The sequence below is a fragment of the Cyrtonyx montezumae genome, unplaced genomic scaffold (genome assembly GCF_038088225.1).
Source record: "Cyrtonyx montezumae isolate F1298 unplaced genomic scaffold, pur_monq_1.0 scaffold_7, whole genome shotgun sequence".
Taxonomy (NCBI): domain Eukaryota; kingdom Metazoa; phylum Chordata; class Aves; order Galliformes; family Odontophoridae; genus Cyrtonyx; species Cyrtonyx montezumae.
Window position 1 is genome coordinate 2,705,678 of NW_027072078.1, and position 20,179 is coordinate 2,725,856.

Below are 20,179 nucleotides of genomic sequence, written 5' to 3' on the forward strand. Positions count from 1 at the left end.
TACTTTGGAGCTGGCTGTGGCTTTAATGAAGCTGAAAATCTTACTGTGTTGGTGCTTGCTGCGTTCACAACACCCTGCCCTGCTCAGAGGTAACTGGGACAAGCTGCAAACCTCCCCAGCTGTCTTGCAGGAACAACACAGAGCTGGCTCAGCCTGCAACGTGGGAGCTATTCCCCACAGCTCTCAAGGAGCAGTCAGGACCTGGACCAGTGACTCAACCATCACAGGGGGAGGACACAAAGTCCTGCCTGCTTTCTTGTCATCCCACCCCTGCAGAGTGGGGCCATCACTCACCGGTCCTCCTTCATCACCAGGATAGCCTCCGTAGCCAATGTCACCTGTAGCACCCTAGAAAAAAACACAAAACATTTTTTGTTTTCTTCCCAGTGCTGCAAGCTACCTCTACATTGACATTTAGGATTTCCATGGATCTGTGCACAGGATCTGCTCAATCACCTACACAAACAAATCAGGAAAAGCAACCGCCTTGCTTTGACATTCCCAGGCTGTCTCACAGGATGCTTTGCTCTCTCCTTCCCACCTGACCTCTCTTCCCTCTCAGTTGGTTCACAGAAGAAAGGGAAGAAGAGCAGTTCTCAACTGCTGTGGATGGCCCAGTGGTGATTTTACAATGGGAAAGGGTGAGAGGAAAACAACCTCCCCCTGAGCATCACCCAACGCAACGTGCACAGCCTGAGTGTCCACCCACCCACCACCACCACGGTGGATGCTGTCCTCTCCAAATGAAACAACATACCTTTGGTCCTATGGGACCGGGAAGACCTCTGTCCCCTCTCTGCCCTGAGCACTTGCAATGAACTCCACAGCACGTCCTTTCTGCAATGTTATCCTGTGAGGAAACAGATGGCACAACTGAACATCGGGTCCTTACACCAGGAAACAGCCACAGCAACGTGAGAACGAAGTGTGTGATGGCAGAAAAATGATTGCTCATTTAGGGGATATCAAATCAACATTCTGCTTGGGCAGAAGTCACAGAGAGGGTTTAGTAGGAGTCCAGTCCCCAGAACAGTGCCTGTCACTGAAGAGAGCAGTCTCATCCCTTGAAGAAACAAATCCAGGCTGTGGAATGGGGCAGGAGAAAGCTGTTGCAGTGAGCAGTTCACCAGCAACCCACAGGCCGTGAACAATTTGCAAGCACGCAGCAGAAGGAAAAATAAGAAGATACGGATTCAGAGAAATCACAGCTTGGTTTTGCATCATCCACTAGAAAGAAAAAAATCCTTTCCTTCGCCAAGTACATTGCTGGCTGCAGACGCCTCCTGTCAGCTTTGCACATTTACATTTTGAAAGGATTTTCCTAGTTAAAGGAACTACATGGGGATGGGCTGAAAAGTAGCTCTCATCCCAAAAACCATGGTTCACTTCCAAGTGGCTGCACTTGGCTCTGCAGAGAAGGGGCCATCAAGGTTGTAATAGAGGATTAAGCCTAATTTTATTAAAGCTGCTGGCAAAGGAGGTTAACAAATCTAGAGCAGATGTAAAGTTAGGAGGAGATGCACGGGTAAAAGGTGATAGCAAATTAGCTCTCAGCGAGCTTGAGAGGGGCTGTATACATGGGGGTGGAGGTAAATCAATGAGCTTGTGCCTGGGAGGAACATGTCTAACACGTAGGCACCGTATCAACGGAGGGAAGAAACCTAGAAAGTTATGTTTATGCAGGAAATTTAGTGCTGACAATGCATGAGTGTGTCACCCTCGAGCCTTTAGTGTGGTGTTGGTATATGGGGATTCTTAACCTACTCCATTTGGTCTCCTCGGGCTTCGTGCTTTGCAGCCTGAACTGGAGAAGCTCTGCTCAAGGAATGCTATAAGACAGGGCAGCACTAGGATCTGCTCTTCATTAATTTGCTATGGCATCTGTACAAAGAGCAGACGTGAGCTAGGGAGGGGGAATGGCTGGAGCCAGGAGGGTGTGATTCAGCAACCCTCCAGACCCGCAGCACATCCAACCTTTGGCTTTTCCCCAGCATTGCAAGGCAGCTCTGCCTGTGCCAAGTGACTTACGAGCTGCTCTGCCAACTCGAAATCCAAGTCCAGCAGATTAACTCTCAGCGGCCTGTTGTAGGTGAAACCCCTCCCGAACTCCAGCTGCATCACTTCCTCAAAGTTTTTCACTCGATCCAGGCCAACGAAGAGGAGAGCATTGATACCTGGAAGCGGGGGAAGCAGAAGGAGCTGTGATGGGACACGGTGCCCTGCAGGGCGTGCACACCCTCACCTGCAAAGCTGGGTCATTCTCCGCCTCTCCAGATGCAAAGGGAAGTTATTTGACCAAGATCAAACACATTTGGTGCAAGTTACCCCCACGCTTAGGTAGCTAAATGTCACAGGAAGGTGATGAGAAACAGCAGCGTGTTTAGAAGTCACTGATGTGCTGAAATCCTTATTCGGCGCTAGCAAAACATGTCTGACCCATGAAAAATTGTGTTGAAGTACATGACATGTTCATGTGGGCTCTATAGTCACACTCTCAAATAAGTAAAAATCACCTTGTCCACGCAGATCAGCCGAGGCAGACTTCATCTCATCCAAGGAGTCGTCTATGCCATCCGTAAAATGGATAACCACCTGGGAGAGAAACAGATTTATCTTATCTTAGGACCCAGAGATTTTTCTGGTGTGAATTATAGAAGCACAGAATCCTTAGAGTTGGAATGCAGTGGTGAGCATCCAGAGGGTCTTCATCCAAGGAAAATTTTGCCCAAGGTGAGATGGGGGAATTGCTCCTCCATTTCCAACCTTGCTGGACATGAGTCTATGCATTCCTGCATCAGATTTATGTACATCGCATCAGACAGATGTGAAAAGTTTGTGGTCAAGCAGTGCCCTCGGTCCCCAGCTACCCAGCAATGGGTAGGGAAGGGCACTGGCAGTGCTGGGAGGCCACAGAGAACAAGTAGGTGATCAAAAGTCAGGGCTTGTCTTATGAATACGTGATCACTTCATTGACCAAAATCAAAGAGCAGCCTTCCTTGTCAGCTAGAGTGTATCAGAAGGCAGCTTACTTATCCAGCACCATTGCCCTTGGTTCTGACTTACCTTGGTGCTGCCAGAAGGTGCTGATCTGAATTTGTTCTGGTAGGATTTCAGCGTCTCAGCCGTGAGAAAATAGGGCCCACGAGTCCGCATGCCTTGGAACCTCTCAAAGAGCTCAGGCTGGTACTCAGAAAAGTCCAATCCCTCTATGGGTCCCCCTCGGGCTTGGGCCATGATGGCCACCCTGACGTTGGGTGCACGGCTGCCTGTACAGCTGATCCTCTGCATCTGTGTTATTCTGTTTAGCACAGCCTCGACCCTGGACTCCAGCCCTCTCTGGGAATTGAAGATGTTTTGGCCGGCTCCGACATCTGACACATCGAAGCCAAGTATCACATCTAAGTCGCAGTCTGAAAGGGAAACGTGGAAAGAGAAGAGAGAGTCACTGTTGAGCAATGTAACAGATGATTTTCAAGTAACAGTGACAGAAACAGAGAATGGCTGGAGTGGGAAGTGATCTCTGGAACAACCCCAGCTCCAGCAGGGCCACCCAGAGCAGGGTGCCCAGCACCTCGTCCAGGTGGTCTCTGGACAAGACAAAGGTCTCCAAAGAGGAGATTTCACAGCCACTGTGAGCAACCTTTGCCGGTCGTCAGACTTCCCTAATCCTGTTAGAGATAGGGCTGATGGTTGGACTAGAATAGCACCTACCTCTCGTCACGTCTGTCATTCCTGGGCACAGTTTCTCCTCCATAGCAGCAGCCAATGTAACCAAGACCTGCTCGTTCAGTTCAGACAATTCCTGAGCTGTCGACACTCTGAAGCTCGTGGCACTCTCGCTGGCCAACCTGCTGACCTCCTCCAAGTCGATGTTCTTTACGCCAACTGCAAACACCTTGACGCCTTTCTGTGCAATTTCCATGGAGGCACCCTGCCCATCATCTGAGGATTTCCCCCCCGTGATGATGAAGGCGATCTGAGGCACCCTCTGGTCAATCCGGCTGCCGGCCTCCTTCACAAAGTGTTTTGCCTGGAGGTGCTTGATCGCCGCACCGGTGTTTGCCACTCGGCCACCTTTGTAGATCACTTTGTTGATGGCATCTAAAATCTGAGGTTTGCTGGAGTAATCCTTGAGGAAAAACTCATCAGTGACATCGGAGTTGTACTGTGCCAGTCCTACCTGGATGGAGTCACCATCCTCATAGATGGCATCCACTATAGAATACACGAACTGGAGAACTTCTTGGAAGTTTTCTCTTCCCAGATTGATGGAGCCATCCAACAAAAACACAATGTCAGCCTGCTTTTTCCCTCCTGAAAAAGAAAGAAATCACACAGAAATCACAATGGTTAGTCACTGTTTGCAACATTTATGGTGCTTAGTGCTATGTCAAATAGCATTGTGTTTCTCTCTCCTTTCAAACATTTTAGTTTTGTTGTTCTTTGGAGTGATTTTACGTGCATACAAGAGGAAAACCTTTACACGGTGTATTTATTGCACCTCGTGCAATGTTACTCGTTTTTTATGATAGTCTCATCTCATTTCAAATTTATTTCTACCCTTTCCTATGCTTCGCAAGTTTTCTTTAAAGCGATTAATTAACCGTTGGGAGTCAAAAGGAGTTATGGAACTATTTTCAGATTGTACAGACACTGTCTTATACCCAGAAAAGGCTGAGGGATGAATAGCAATCTTACCAGGTCCTACATATCCAGGAGTTTCTGTTGTAGGTACTGGAAGCTCTTCAAGAATGTTCTGCACCTTTCTTTCTAAAGTGGGCAGTCCTGTGAAGTCCTGTACTACAAGCACACGGCCAGGATCATTGGTAATGACCTGCAGCTGGTTCCTGTCCACATTCCTGGCTCCTACACCCAGGGGTTGAATCATCGTTGAAGAGATCACGTTAGCAGGCCTGTTGACATCGTCCTGGGACTGATCTCCGAGGATGACGACTAGATGCTGGGGAACTCTATCTTCTATCCTGCTCCCTGCAGACTTGATGAAGTAGTTCTTCACCACGTAGTCCAGGGCTTTGCCAGCATTCACGGGGTACCCTCCTCTAAGCCGCAAGCGGCGGATGGCTTGCAGTACAGCATTCTTGGACTTGTGGGTTTTCAAGTAGAACTCGGGGAAGACGTTATTGCTGAATTGCACCACTCCAATTCGCACTTTGTTTGGCCCAATGTCAAGCTGCTGAACGATTCTGCTGATGAAATCCCGAATGTGAGCAAGCCCATCAGACCTAACACTGTCGGAGCTATCAATAAGGAAGACTATGTCCTTTTCCTCACCAGAAACATCTGCAGGGAAGCAAAAAGAGGGGAAATTATTTGTGCGCTAAGTCTTTGCATAGACTTTTCTGTAGGAATTCTGTGCTATCTCTTCTCAGGTAATGCAGAACTGCATGGTATATTTTACCCAAATTTAAGCATGATGCTTTGTGGAGCTCATCCACAGGGGCTCGTTTGCAAGTGCATGCGTGTATTAGCAACCTGCCTAATATTCTATGCATGTGTTACTCAAACCCTTATCTATTTCATTCAACACTCTTGTCTGGATTTGTCAATGTTTCTAGCTTTGTTCTGCCACAGATTTGTCTTTTTCTTAGAGAGGTGCTAAATGGGAATATGCATTCAAGCACCATTCAGTCGTTGACTTGAAAATAAGAATAAATTATATATTTAGGTGTTAAGGTAAAATTTCTGCATGTCTAGAAGTGGTCTCCCAGTGCTGTATGTGTGCTGCCTTCACTTATAACTAAGGAAAGAAGGGACTGGAAGTCATTTACCCAGTTGTGTAATGTTTACTTGAACAGCAACAGAGAGGCAGCTGGGGGCTGGACTAGATGATCTCTGGAAGTCCCTTCCAACCCCTAGAATTCTGTGATTCTGTAATGACAGGGTCTTACCTGGAGCTGTCACATCTCCCAGGAGTTGTCTGATTTGGTCCGCATTCAGGGTTTCAATAGGTGCAAGCAGTTTCTGTTCGAGGCTGGGCAGTTCCTGGAAACTGGAAACTTGGAACACATAGTCAGGGCTAAGGGAAATCTGCACCATCTCCTCAGGATCCATGTTCTTTGCAATGACCAGAGGTGCCACTCCTACTTGTTTGACTTGAACTGATGGGAATTCTAAATCATCGTCAGACTTGCGGGAGGAGAGGATAACCAAAAACTGAGGGACACCCTCTTCTATGCGGCTCCCAGAGGGACGGGTGAAGATGGTTTTTGCCACAAATTCAAGGGCTTCACCTATGTTCACCTGCTGGCCACCCCGTGGCCGCAGCCTCCTCACCGCCCCTTGCACCTCATCCTTGGTGGAGTGAGCATTGAGTAGGAACTCCACATGGGGATGCTCGCTGAACTGGACCACCGAAACCCGCGTGGTGTCAAAGCCCACATCCAGGTTGTTCACTATCCTCTCAATCAGATCACGGATGAGGTAGAACTCCTGGGCAGCGTAGCGGGAGCCATCGACCAGGAACACAACATCCCTCTTCGCACCCACTGTGGAATAGAAGGAAGCAGTCAGAGGATATACCAAGCATTGCCTACGGAGAGCAGCTAATGTCATCGTCTACCTCACTGGGCCATGCTTTGGGAAGACGGTCATTGTTTCTTTCCTTATTATTTCTCCTGGGAGCTCCAGAGACTGGACCAGTCTGCTGGGCACATCCTGAGGCAGTGCCAGAACAGCAGTATCCAGAGAAAAGGAAGCAAGATAGAGCAAGGGAAACTTGGAACGTAAATTTCTTGTGGGATCTACACACAAGGAAATGTAGCTTAGAGATGCTCCTTACTCAGGAGCAAAACATCCTTGTCTTTCTCCTCTAAGATAGATTTTATCCCACAGTTCTCTCAGCGTGTTCTGTTTCTAAGGTGGCTAATCCCTAATGAAAATACTTTTTGCAGTGACAATTCAGGTCAGCGCCTGAATTACCACTGGATTTTACATTACGTTGACAAGTGGGGTTGGGGGGAAGCAATCTGACTCTGAAGGGTGGACTTCAAAGGGACTGATTTGGGTTGGGTACCCTTCATCCCATCAGGACAGGTGAATGCTGGCTGGATTTCATTCAAAGTGAGACCAGAAATGGAAGTTCTGATTCATTTCCATTTTCTCTTCCCCTTGTGAATGAGCATAGCAAATGTTAGACACATCAGAAGAAGGTCTTACATTTAGCAGAAAGGTGACGATGATTTGTAGTAGGTGTGAAGGAATCCCTGTAACATCTAAATGATGCCATTTCCTTTCTGAGAGGAATAGTGTGGACTGAAATAACAGTTCGTTGAATTAAAATAAGATTAAAGTCCTGGCATCCACTTTGTCCATCTTCCATGTTGATGTAACATGGACCACTGTGTAGGACTGCAATTGTGGGTGGGTCAGCTTAATATCAGAGCTCCTACTAACCCTAAATACATCAGAAAATACATTGACAGTGAGACCAAGGCAGATGTGGAGCCGTGACCGTCTTTGCTTTTCTGTTTGTGTTGCAACCATGATGTTACTAAACATCACATTTTGCCGCTGGCTCTTGGTGCAGACACAAACTTCTTCTCACCTGGGCTGGGTGATGTAAAAACCAGATCAGGGGCAAGTGACTCTATTTCTTTCTTGGTCAGCCGGATGACTCTGTTGGAGACGGCCTGTTGCACTGAATCCAGCTGGCTGAAGTCGGGTACAGAGATAGCAAAATCTGGAAGGAAGGAAATCGTCTGAAGCTCTGTGAGGTCAGCATTTCCAATCCCGATGCCAAAGGGCACTGTGCCACTCGTCTTGAGGACCACTGAGGGCCTCCTCACGTCATCCTGGGATCGGTCGGCAGTGAGCAGGATCAGGAACTGTGGGACACCCTCAGCTATCCGGCTGCCACTTGACACTGTGAACACGTTCTTGATGAGATAGTCTAGGGCTGCTCCAGTGTTCAGAGGAGATCCTCCCATAATTGTCAGCGCCTGGATGGCATTGATTAAATCAGCTTTGTCTTCATAGGAATCCAGCAAGAACTCAGGTTGTATGGTGTTGCTGTACTGCACAATGGCAACGCGGACTTTGTCACGGCCAATATCAAGACTCTCGACAACCCTCTCAACAAAGGTCTTCAGGAGAGGGAAACCTCTTCTGACACCATCCGAGCCATCAATTAGAAACACCACATCCTTCTTCTCACCTCTCTCAACTACTGTTTGAGACAAGTAAGGGAAGGGAGAATAAGTGAGATTCTCTTTTGAAGTGATTATTCTCTGAATATATTGAACCAAAGGAGTACAGAAGTCTAAGGAGGGGACAGCGAGGTGTCGGAATGGGTGGTTCCATTCCTTTGCAATCAGATGTAATCCCTGGGGAGGAGGCAGATGGGTGGAAGTTGGTGGAAACCACAGCGCAACTTCTGCAGTGCCTTGCCCACCAAGTCATAGAATCATAGACTCATAGGAAATAGGGTGCCAAGGGCCTCCAGGTGTCATCCTCTACCTGAGCGATTTTGGCTGACAGAAAAATCTGGTTTTCAGAAGGAAATGTCTTTACGTGATTACTGCAAGAGAGAGTGCTCATAGGGAGCCAGTGGAGAGGGAGACAAAAGCTTTTGTCTCAGGCATCACTGACCTTAGAGACAGATGCACACGCCCAGACAAAATAAGAACTCGCTGAAAATCACATCCAACTGAAAATGCTGAGATGCCTTTCTAAAATACAAGTCACTGTGTTTGGGGCTTTTTTATCAGTTTGAGCTTACTTCAAGGACAAAGAATAATAATCATCTCAGAGATCTGGAAACTGCTAATGAGTTCTGCTGTTGTCTACAAAACTTTGGCTCAGCCAAGCAGAAAGCATCACAGCATCTCAAACACTGAGCAGAAGAAAGGCATCCTCCAAAGGGCCATTGACTAGTTTATAGCAGGGTCAGTGGGACAACAGGAGCATGAGATGTTCCCCTGAAGAATATATTAAATGCCTATTCACAAATGCCTGAAATACAAAAAGTTTAGTCAAAAATACTAGGGAAAATGGAGGTGGATGCAGCCCTTGGTGAGCAGATAGTGGAACTGGTTACAGTACTTTGTTGTCAAAGGAATTTTAAACCCTCAGTCTGCTGGGAAAATATTGCAGAATACAACATTAAAGACACCTAGCTACCCCTCTGAAAAATGCTGTTAATCAAGAGCTTTTCATGAAGTATGAGAGGATTCATTTGGGATCAGATTACTAAGGGGTAGTATTCTAAACCAGCACAGAGAAAATGAGAATGACCAGAGGCACAAACGGAGATCTAGCAAGAAGCATTCGCACTAGCAAAGATCTGATTTGTAAGTAACTTGCAATGAAAGGAAGATCAAAAATAGAGCTGGTCATCCATACAGTGAAAGCTCTAGATAGACAATGCCAGCAAGGGCAAAAACAAGGGCCTTTGAACTTTTACCTCCCATTAAATGTATGCTTACTTCCAGCAACAGCAGGATATGGTTTCTGTCTCATGTAAGAGAAGAGAATTTAAGAATACTCAAATGTCCTTAACTATACCCTAGTTTTCAAATGAATTGGGCCTGATGAACTAATCCTAGAAGACTTACAAGGTTACATAGCTGGAGACATAAGGACTGAGAAAAGACATAGAATGGTTTGAGTTGGAAGGGACCTTTAAAGGCCTTCTAGTCCAACTCCCCTGCAGTGAACAGGGACACCTACAGCTCCATCAGGAGCTCAGAGCCCCGTTCAGCCTGGCCTCGGGTGACTCCAGGATGGGGCATCTACCAGCTCTCTGGGCAACCTGTGCCAGTGCCTCAACACTCTTACATACACGGCAAGCTTAAAGTGAATGAAAATCCAACAAAACACAGGAAAGAGCTGACACCTGTATTTCTGGTGAGTTGAAAGAGTTGCACAAGGATTAAACCAAGACTAGGAAGGTAGAGGACTGACGTTTAGGGAAAATATCCACCAACCAGGATATTCAAGTAATTGCACTGATTGATTAGAGAGGCCAGAGAAATCTTCTCCACTAGAAGATTTTCAGAACCGATTAGAAAACTGTCAGCCAATTCTAGGCAAGCAGATCTCTCTTGGGGAAGGGATCTGTAACAGATGGCACCCTGAGATCTCTTCCAGCCCTATTTCTTTTGTATGTTTCTATGATTCTAAGTCCATCTGCCCAGAACTTTCATGAAGCGATGACATGGAAGTAATTATAGTTTTCCTTGTCTTCACCTGCTGTTGGAAGACAGGTCAACTCACAAATAAGGGCTGCCTTTGGGAAATCACACGGTCGCATAATATCGAGTACTGCAGTTTCAATTTCTGATTGTGGCTGTGTGATTCTTTTTTCTGATATATGTTCTTTAATTAATCCATATTCAGCTGGTGAGCTTTTAATTGTAACTGTGTGAAGAGTGTCTGATTTGTTGGTGCTTAGGTACAAAAAGTAAAAACTGCCGTTATATCCCTTAAGTATCAGAGAAAGAGTGAATAAGGGGGGGGGAGGTGTTGTGGGATCACACTGTCTCTGCAGCACTCCTTACACCCTATCACTCCTCCAGGAAGTGGTGAATAGAATGAGGAATTGAAGCAAGCCTTACTTTGCTCCTTCGAGTCCTTGCCCAGCCCTGTATGTCAATTTATTTAATTAGGGCAACAGATCTGTTACTTCACGCTTGTACCATGTTTTACGCTTCAGTAACAGTGCCTATTGCAGCTCTTGCAGCTGAACAAAAGGTATTTTCCTTTAGAGGAATTATCTTTAAAATTCAGTTTGGACCTTATCGTTTGCTGGATCAGGGTCTGACCAGAGGAAAATCCGAGTACAATAGCTGCTCCTACATAATCATTTTAAACATCACCTGGCCCAGTTGCCCCAGTTACCGAAGAGAAGGGGGCAAGTAAATGGTAATTCTCAGCCCCTTGGACACCACAGAAACCCTGGGGCCTTGTACCTGTTGGCTGGAGCTGGATAGTTTTCAACAGGTTCACTATGTTTGCCTGGAGCTCTGAAATCCGAGGAAGGGATTCGACATTCAGAATGAACTGTGGGGCATAAGCTATCCTTTCCAGCTCTGACAGATCAGCATTTTTGGCTCTGATAGCAAAGGTCACAACTCCAGCTTCCTTCAGAGCACCAGATGGTTGCTCCACCTCATCGGTTGATCTCCCAGCAGCAAGGAGGACCAAGAACTGAGGAATGCCTTCTTCAATCCTGCTTCCAGCTTCCTTCACAAACAGTCTCCTCATGGCTTCATCGAGCGCAACTCCGATGTTCAGTTGCTTCCCAGTTTTTAACCTCATCCTTTTCACTTTCAGAAGCATGTCTTGCTTAGAAGGGAGTTCAGCAAAGTCAAATTCAACTTGGATGTTGTCACTGAACTGAGCCACAGCTACTCGCGTGGCGTCGGGACTCACATTCAGTTCAGAAATGACTTTGTGTATAAAGTCCCGGACAGCAGGAAAGCTACCCAAGAGGTTGGCTGAACCATCAATCAGGAATAAAATGTCTTTCTTGCTTTCTAGAATAAATTCATAAATGAAAAGAGGGAAAGAAAAGACATGAAGGCATTTTTCTTCTCAAATTTCATCCTAGAAACTTCTCTGTAAATTGGATGGATTTCAATATGCAAAACAAGTGAATCTCATTAACCAAAGTTTTCAAAGGCTACAGGATTAAACAGTACCTGCGACGTATTTATCTGAGGAGGAAAGGGAAGCAAGGATGCCTCTCTTAAGACTCAGTAAACTCAGGCACCAGGATCTCATATCATACTGCATGTCATATATTTGTATCATAACCGTGTCAGTCACATCATAAATTGACCATTTCAGAATAAACCAGTGACATCTATTCTAGCAACCTGCTGACAATAGAGGCATGAAGTACAACAGCAGTGCAAGGGTTTTTGTTTTTTTTGCATTTAAAGGCTCAGTAGGTGATGAATAGACGTTAGTTTATACACACATACATAGCATAGTTTCTGTGTTCACTTGGAGTACTTCTCTCTCAGTTGCACCACAAGGCAGCAATATCCTGAAGTGAGTTATGACTTTGGGAGGGGAAAATTTTTGTTACCCATTTGATGCCCTTTTAATTTCATCAAGCATCCAAGGCACAAACAAGCAGCTCATATCTGTGCATCCTAATATCTGTTTTGTTTATCTTAATGGCCTCCTTTTCATCCTAAACAATTCTGGATATTCTCATGTCTTTGTATGTGTATAGCCATAGTAAGGGGATTACTGAGCAAACATCTCTTTCTAAAAGGTTAAGCTTACAGTTTCTGAGCTTAATGTTAGAGAGTAACTTTGAATATCCGAAGACAGATTCAGACTCTGTGACCGTCTGATAATATCATTTCTACAGCATGCTTGTAGGGAATGATTTAGCTACAGGTACATGGCCTAGACCTTTGCTCCTGCACGCTCACTGGTGCTACATTTACCTTCGCATAACAATCCCTGTGGCCAAATTATGAGCTCCCATTGCTAAGCTAGTACAAGCAATGGACTTGCTGGTTGTGATGTTGTTATGGAAATGAAAAGGGAGCACCTGAAACAGTGACTAGTGGGCACAGGCTCAACCTGTTCACCCTTTGGTCCTTACCTCCTTCAAACTGTGCTGTCTTTAAAGTGTGACTTCAATAAAATGAAGACGTGACTGGGTCAAATCACATATTTAAGATTATGCACAGCCCTAAATGCCTTGATGACTGAGGGCCTTGGGCAAGAGTGAAGGTGTACATTGGGATCAAGCAGTCAAGAAAAACAAGATTAATTTAATGCAGTCAATATGAAGGAAGGTAGATATTACCTGTTGGGGCGAGTGGAACCTCCTCCACACCTCCACTAACATATGTTGTTATAGGCTTATTTAACTCCTGAGGTAATGCTGTCAGATCACTGAAATCATCCATAAAATATACCATTCTTGGATTAAACGCAATCTGTTCAAGCTCTGCCTTATCCGCATTCCTAACTCCAACAGCAAAAGTCAGCACTCCGGCCCGAGCTAAGTCATTGGAAATTTGAAGGAAGGGATCAGCAGACCTCCCTGCTGTCACCAGGACTAGGACCTGTGGTACTTGTTCATTTATTCTGCTCCCACCAGCTTCAGTGAAGTGATTCGAAAGCACAAAGTTCAGTGCAGAGCCAGTGTTCAGCACTGACCCACCCTTGGGCCTCAGCTGCCCCAAGCGTTGAATTATGTCTGATTTGGTTTGGTACGAGTATAGGGAGAACTCAGTTTTAGGAGTGTCGCTAAATTGCACTAAGCCAACTCGGATTTTGTCGGTTCCGACATCAAGGTAGTTAACTAAAGTCGCAACAAAGTCCCGCACAAAGGGGAAGTTGGCATTTCCGACGTTGAGTGATCCATCCAAAAGAAAGATGATATCCCTTTTGGTTACTTGAACTGCGGTAGAGCACAGAAAATAACATGAGACATCATAGAAAACAAAATAGATATTTTCATGTGTGCATACAGCATGCGCCGTACACACATGTAAACCTTGTTAGGAGGGAGGGGGACGTGAGGGAGAGAAAGAGAAGGAGTGTGATCAGAAGGCAAACAACAAGGACTTTGGTGGACATCACTGAATTTGGCAAAGGAGGTTTCTGACTCATATCAAAAAGCCTTTAAGCATCAGATTTATCAATAGGGCTCAGTCTCTGACAAGGCAGATGGTTTCAATGGCTGCTGATGCCAGAGCTGCATATTCTGGGCCATGCTTTATCTGGCAAAAGGTAGCTCTCTCCATTTTGACGGAGCAACACTGAGTTACACCCACAGATTTTGATTATCTGGAAGTCAGCATTGGATCTTCTCAGGACTAACCACTTCTAGGAAGTGTTGCCATTTCCTGGCACGCAAAGCATTTCTTGACACCCCACTCTGTTCTACCACCTTTGCCAAGCAATCCCTCCATCCTATAGGGATGTAGAGAACCACATTGTGCCCTGCAGTGCCTGCTCTGGCTAAACTACCCTCACACTGTGCTGGCCCACCGTGCAGAGCACGGTTCTGTTTGCATGGGAAAACTCTTCTGCCAAGTAACTTATTTGGTTGTTATTCTGAGTGGGTATTAAAAATAGCTTTTACTACTGGCTTTAGAATTTGGTCTGGATGAGGCGGTAATGAATGCCCAAGACACATGCTTTCCAACATCTGCATTCATTGCAGAAAATTGCATTCTGTATCTTTGCAGTTACAGACTTGCACGTAGCAAGCTGTAGAAGGGGCAGAAGTCTCTCAGCTTGGGCCTTAACTGGTCAATTCTCTGCTCCTTCTTTAAGATTAAGTTGACCCCAAGTTGTCTCCCTGTGTTTGAGTCCAGAGATGCAGATCTACTGCAACACTCCTAAGACACGGCAGGCCCTCCCTGTGCTTTTTGCTCTTAATGTGCCGTCTCCAGGAGGGAGATAATGGGCTTATCTTCCCAGCACAGTTTCATTCAAGGCCCATTCAAGGGTGAGAGGATACTTCTAGGTACTCTAGTTGAAATCTAACAGACTGCCCAATGTCAAATTCAGTTACGTTATTAACAATAGTCTGTTTACAGAGTGGGAGATGCTTATTTGCATATTGTGAATGTGTGTAGCTGTGAGTTTAGAACAATAAAAGGAGATGAAAAGCTGCATGAATAAACTGTAAAGAACAAGGAGGTGTAGGAACATTTTTAATTTACATTGAAAAATAAAAATGTCAGGTTTGGTACATAGCCATGCAAAACTGTATTAGCAGGAAACATGTTCTGAAAAAAGCTTATTAAATGATGAGTTCCGTGATATTCATCTTAATTAAGGACAAGTATCAGCTAACTGATTTTAAAATGCCTGCTCCTGATAGAGATCAGTCATAGAGTTTAACTTTTTTAAAGAACTCTTTCAAAAATCCATGGTTTATAATTTGAAATTATTTTAAAAGCAACACGGATGGTTCAACACGCACTTAAGAGAACAAAAATCCCACTACTGGCCTTACTGAAAGCTGGACAAAGTCCTATTTTACTGCTGTCCATATGCCATGGAACAGAATTTCAAGTTTCAAATGTGATATAGCACATCAAGAATTCAACCTTAAGCATCTCTACTGGGGACAAATCCTGAGAAACTGGGTATAAAATCTCTATACACATTTTAAACCTCCTGAAATATTAGGAAACTGCCTCAGAAGACATGACTCTACATATTGGATTTCTTCCAAATGTCTACTGATGTCAATGGAAATACCGAGTAAAAAGAATCCATTGGTTTCACGGGGCTTTGGATCATCTTCTAAACAAATTAAATAGAAGTCAACACTGCAATAGTCTTCTGTGCCTCTTAAGGCATGAGCTGAATAAATGTTGGTAAGAAAACTATAAATATATTATTGAAGCAGCTATTTCTTGCCAACAGTGTCAGGCTAGCTTTCTCTGAACATATTCATGAACAAATGTTCTTGTTCCATTTACACTAAGAGGAAAAATAAACTTTCTTTCTTTTTCTATAGCCACTACGGATGACTTTCGAGCTGGGGAAGAGATAATGATATTCAAAGTGTGTCCTACTTATTGGTTACACAAATCTGCAGGGTGAGAAAAAAACACCTCTGGTGTATGATCTGAGTACCTAACTAGAAGTGTTCATCTTTCGCACCCAGGCTTTGAAGACTGGTGGCAAACATGGACTGGGGCAAAATCTCCAGGAAGGAATGGCAAAGTTATAACACCAAGCATGCTACCCCATTTATCTGTCTGCTCATGCACAGTCTGCAAATCAAAGAGATAACATTTCACTTTGCTGAAATGTTCTTCATGCTTTTATTTTTTTGTGTGTTACCTCTGAGTGTAATAAGACATGGGCTGACAGATTTATAAATAATATCTAATTAGAACAAGATAATTAATTACCTGGTGGTGGTTCTTGGATAATCATTCCTCCGGAGAGCGTCCGGATGGGTGACAGCACTTCAGGGAGAATGGCTTGCATGAACTGAAGGCGGAAGTCATTTGGGTTGAACACAAAATCTCTCTCATGAGCGATTTCTTGGAGTTCTGCCAGGTCAGCATTTCTTGAACCAACAGCAAGGATCACTATCCGGTTCCTTTTCATCTCTGCTGCAGCTTGCTCAACAGCATCCATGGACTTACCACCAGTGATGAGTACCAGCATGGGGAGCACCCCTTCCTCCATCCTACACCCGGCAGCACTGGTGAAGAAGTTGTTCCTCACAAATTCCAGTGCCGAGCCAGTGTTGAGGGCTGTACCACCCATGAGCTTCATTTTCTTCACGTTTGCCATCACATCCTTTCTGTTCTGATGGGTGTTAAAATAAAACTCTGGCTTCACCGTGTCTGCATACTGAGCCACCGCGACTTGGATCAGGTCGGGTCCAACCTCCAGCCTTTGGACGATTTTGGCAACGAAATCACGAATTGAGTTAAAGGGGCCAGTCCCCAAAGCTGTTGAGCCATCTATCAGGAAGACTATATCCTTCTTGTTCACTTCAATAACTGCAAGTAATGATACACACGCATGAGTATGATGATTCCACTACACCCTCCACATAAATTCTATGTCAACAGTCCAGCAAGATTTAGGACTTCTTATTTTTTTGAGGGACTGTTACTTTTAACACCTTTATAACGTTCTTAATTAAAAAAAAATAACAAAACAGAATTGTTACTTAGGTTCTAGCAGGGGGCTAGCAAGAAATCTGCTTAAATCTTTCCCATTTCACAAATGTAGAAGAGTTGAAGAGTTGCGAGACTTAACATTGTTTATGAAAACCTAACATTAAAATGCTCATACAAGCCAAATCAAGAAAGAAGTGCAAAATATTCAGGAGAAATCTTGTCAGTTAGCTGCAACGTGGGAGAAAATAATCTGGTGATGCTCCTTGGTCTGCAGTGGAGCTATCTGAATAAAGCCTGAGAGTGGTTTGGTCTCAAAAGGACTAGGTTCACAAGAGCAATGACACAAGTAAAGAATAATCTCCACTTACTCAACATACCTGAACTTTGGTTCTTCGTGTCCTACATCTTACTCCTTATCTAACAAAAACAAGCTATGATTTTTCTTGGTACAGCCAGTCCAGTCATGGAAGAGCTGAATTCTATTCTGCTTGCCACATGTTTGGCAAAATAGCTATCCTAGGTTGTAATCTCTGAAACTTTATTCTCGACAATGGCATAGGATGAAGAAAGAGCGCATTTAGCTTTCCAGTTTTCTGGCTTAGTTTGAAGAAAGATAGTTAGGGGGAAAAAAAAACCAAAAAACCCTGTTGTGCAGCATTGGAACCAAAACACCAACATGCTTAGCACACCAGATATACATGATGCAGCAATAAATTTTAACAAGACCAACACTCATTATGACAAAAGCATCGTATGGGATCATGATGGGAGCTAACACCATCTTTCAAACAAACCACTTCTATCCATCATCTGCTAGGCTCAGTGCCCAGCCTCAAGAAAGCCGAGACCCAGTCATTAGGACCTTGCACTGCTCAGGGCAAGTGGTAGCAAACAGCCTGTCATGCCCAGATGGAAAAGGGCAGTCCTTCATCCCATCAGGGCTCCTCTGCATGGAGGCTATTTACTTTGGATTTGAATAAAGAACAAAGCATTGGCTGCAGTCCTCCTTGGCCAGACACCAGCTGGCTGCAGAAGGCAGTGCTCACAAAGGCCATTTTTCGCCTGGGGAGGCTCCATTGGGTTTCTGATGACGGCCATGTACTGTAGGACCAGGCTACCCCAAGGAGTGATTTACTGCTGGAGACAACTTCTGCAATGTGTCTGTCCTGAGGGACCTGCCTCTGTTGGCAAGCATGAGCCTTGCGAATGCCCCTCACATCCAGAGACCAGATGGAAATTGTTTGAAGAAGGACTGATCATCAAAATTTGAAGTACAGAATAGCCCGCCATGGTGGTTTCAGATAAAAAAGTGATGAAACTGTGTGAAGTGAATGAGAGCTCCCACCCCAAGCCATAACTTGACTTGAACTGCCAGTGGTGTGGGCTAGCAGTGTGTTGGCCACCCGGGCTGTCCAAACAGAGCTACTCATGCAGGAACAAGGATTTGTTCGAACAATCCCTTTCCCAGAGCCTGGCTATATCCAGTATTTATCCCCCCAGACAGGTTTTTTCCTCATCAATTACTCCAAGGAGGAGAGGGCTGAATACAGGAAACTTTCCACGGAGAACAGCGCCTGAAATCCCTGTTTTGTGTCATCCAAAAAAAGATGAATATTGTGCTTTCTTAGCTTTTCAGCAGCTAGATACCCAAACATGGAGACCCTGGGAACTTCTGACTTTATATAGAAGTTTGTGGAAAACATCAAAGGGGCTTTGCAAGGACAAGAGAGGCCACGAAGGAATAGCTCCCTCCTCTTGTTAATTATTCTCAGTTCTCTCAAATCCTGCAGTACATTTCCTTAGAGAAAAGGAATGCAAGAACCGTCCCCAAAACCAGCAGGAAGAAAGATCCCGTGGTGATGATTCCAATGGAAACAAAGCAAAAATATGTAGGGAAAGCTGTGCACCTCTCATAGAGTCTTCTGTAGCACCCAGTGAAGCCAATGGCAAGACTCCCAGGAATTTCCAACGGGTTGGGACCAAAGCATTATCTTTGACTTCCAGGGTTGTTGTGGTCCCCTAGGAACGTCTGAAGATGTCCTATCAAACCTGACCCTGGAGAGTTCTCTTCTCCGTGCCATCTCAGCTATCTTTGATGAAATGCCTCATCCCTTCTGCTGTAACTAAAGGAAAGTGGAAAGAGGTAGAAAGGCACTTTGGGAGACTCATTCATCCCCAAAGGACTAGTCTGCAGCCCCAGAGCTGAAGTGAAGCATGATGACTTGTGAGGTTGACAGGAGTGTTTGGCATCTCCAGCGGGCTCGGCATCCCATTCCAGATGCACTGTGTGCCCCAAACCACAGCTTTACACTGCAGACATCCAAGGCATCAGTGTGAATCAAGCAGCTCAATACAAACGGATGCTAGGGAAAGCAAATTCCCCCAAGTTGCCAGGAGAGCATCACCTTCTCTGTTCAGCTGATCTGCTGTTGCAGTACTTTCTACAGACAAGCTAGCAGTGGATGTGGAAATATTCCAAATGCAGAAGAAATCAGACGTGCCCACATTACTAGCCTGAGTATTCTCTGATTAACAAATTGAAAACTTTGATTTCAGAAGCTCAAAGCCTTGGAAATAATTTTGAACTACAATTTCCTGTCCCAGCAAACATCCCACTTGCTGAGGTTTGAACAATAAAGATCAGAGGGGCAGAAGAGGGGATTTCCATTGTCACGCTTGAGTGCTAGACTTGAGCATTTCAATTTATTTAGCTAAATATGACACTCGTGGGGGGGCACAAGAACAGGCTATCTTTGTTCCTTCCTTGAATAATGAAGGCAAAGTCATGAAATGATCTTTTAGGCGAATTCCTCACTTTGGTTTAAGCCATGAGATAGCCAACATGCTTAGACATAGATTAGTGCAGACATCTGGGATGCAGCTCTATATGTTAACATACATCATGAGTTGAACGGTGTGTACAGAACTCCAGACTGGAACAGAAATCCCAGAAGCATTGTTTGCATTAAGCATTCTGGTGATTATGTGCAGGGACTCTAGCCTGGCCCTTCCCAGGGGCCTCTGAAATGTAATGTGTTGGCCCTCTCATATGGCTCGCTACTGGTACATTTAACTGAGCTGTAAAATCAAAGGGTGAGAAACTCCTGATCACATATGTGCTCCATAAATCCAGCACATAAATCCCAGCTATTTTGTTATTCTACTGCCCCCAAGATCACACTAGATCAGAAATAATGGCCATAAGGACACAGAGTGATAAAGTGACCTCGGTGGAATATGGTCATCTCGTTCTTCCATGGCTTCATGGAATGCTGCAAACTCACTTAGAGATTGAAGATGAACCAAGGGTTGGTTTTCTTTTAAGCCCAACAACACAAAATCTTCTCTAGAGGTCTCAGAGTGCATTTTTACCCTTCTCCCAGGGCTGGTGCACAGTTTCAGTAAAGCAGGTGATTCAACTATTGGGGACAGGGATTAATTTTACATCCCTATTAGCTTCCCCTTCACTCTGATGCCACTTTCTACTGACACATAACGTAAACCTATGTGACATAAGTGTTCTCAGAGTCAAACATGCTGCAGTTTTTACTTCCAGGGGTGTTAAGATACCATAATAAGGATTA

General features: G+C 44.9%; 1 protein-coding gene across 1 annotated transcript in view; it reads right to left on the reverse strand.

The window, feature by feature from the left end:
- Nucleotides 1-20,179, reverse strand: part of COL6A3 (collagen type VI alpha 3 chain) — a 52,374-nt gene that overhangs the window by 19,603 nt on the left and 12,592 nt on the right. Inside the window, exons 5-16 of the mRNA XM_065750972.1 lie at nt 15,870-16,472; nt 12,791-13,390; nt 10,929-11,495; nt 7,565-8,185; nt 5,910-6,506; nt 4,699-5,301; nt 3,712-4,314; nt 3,064-3,410; nt 2,514-2,592; nt 2,029-2,174; nt 758-850; nt 295-348 (exon numbers count right to left, since the gene is read on the reverse strand). Coding sequence (XP_065607044.1) covers nt 295-348; nt 758-850; nt 2,029-2,174; nt 2,514-2,592; nt 3,064-3,410; nt 3,712-4,314; nt 4,699-5,301; nt 5,910-6,506; nt 7,565-8,185; nt 10,929-11,495; nt 12,791-13,390; nt 15,870-16,472 — 4,913 coding nt within the window. The remainder of the gene's footprint in view (nt 1-294; nt 349-757; nt 851-2,028; nt 2,175-2,513; nt 2,593-3,063; nt 3,411-3,711; nt 4,315-4,698; nt 5,302-5,909; nt 6,507-7,564; nt 8,186-10,928; nt 11,496-12,790; nt 13,391-15,869; nt 16,473-20,179) is intronic.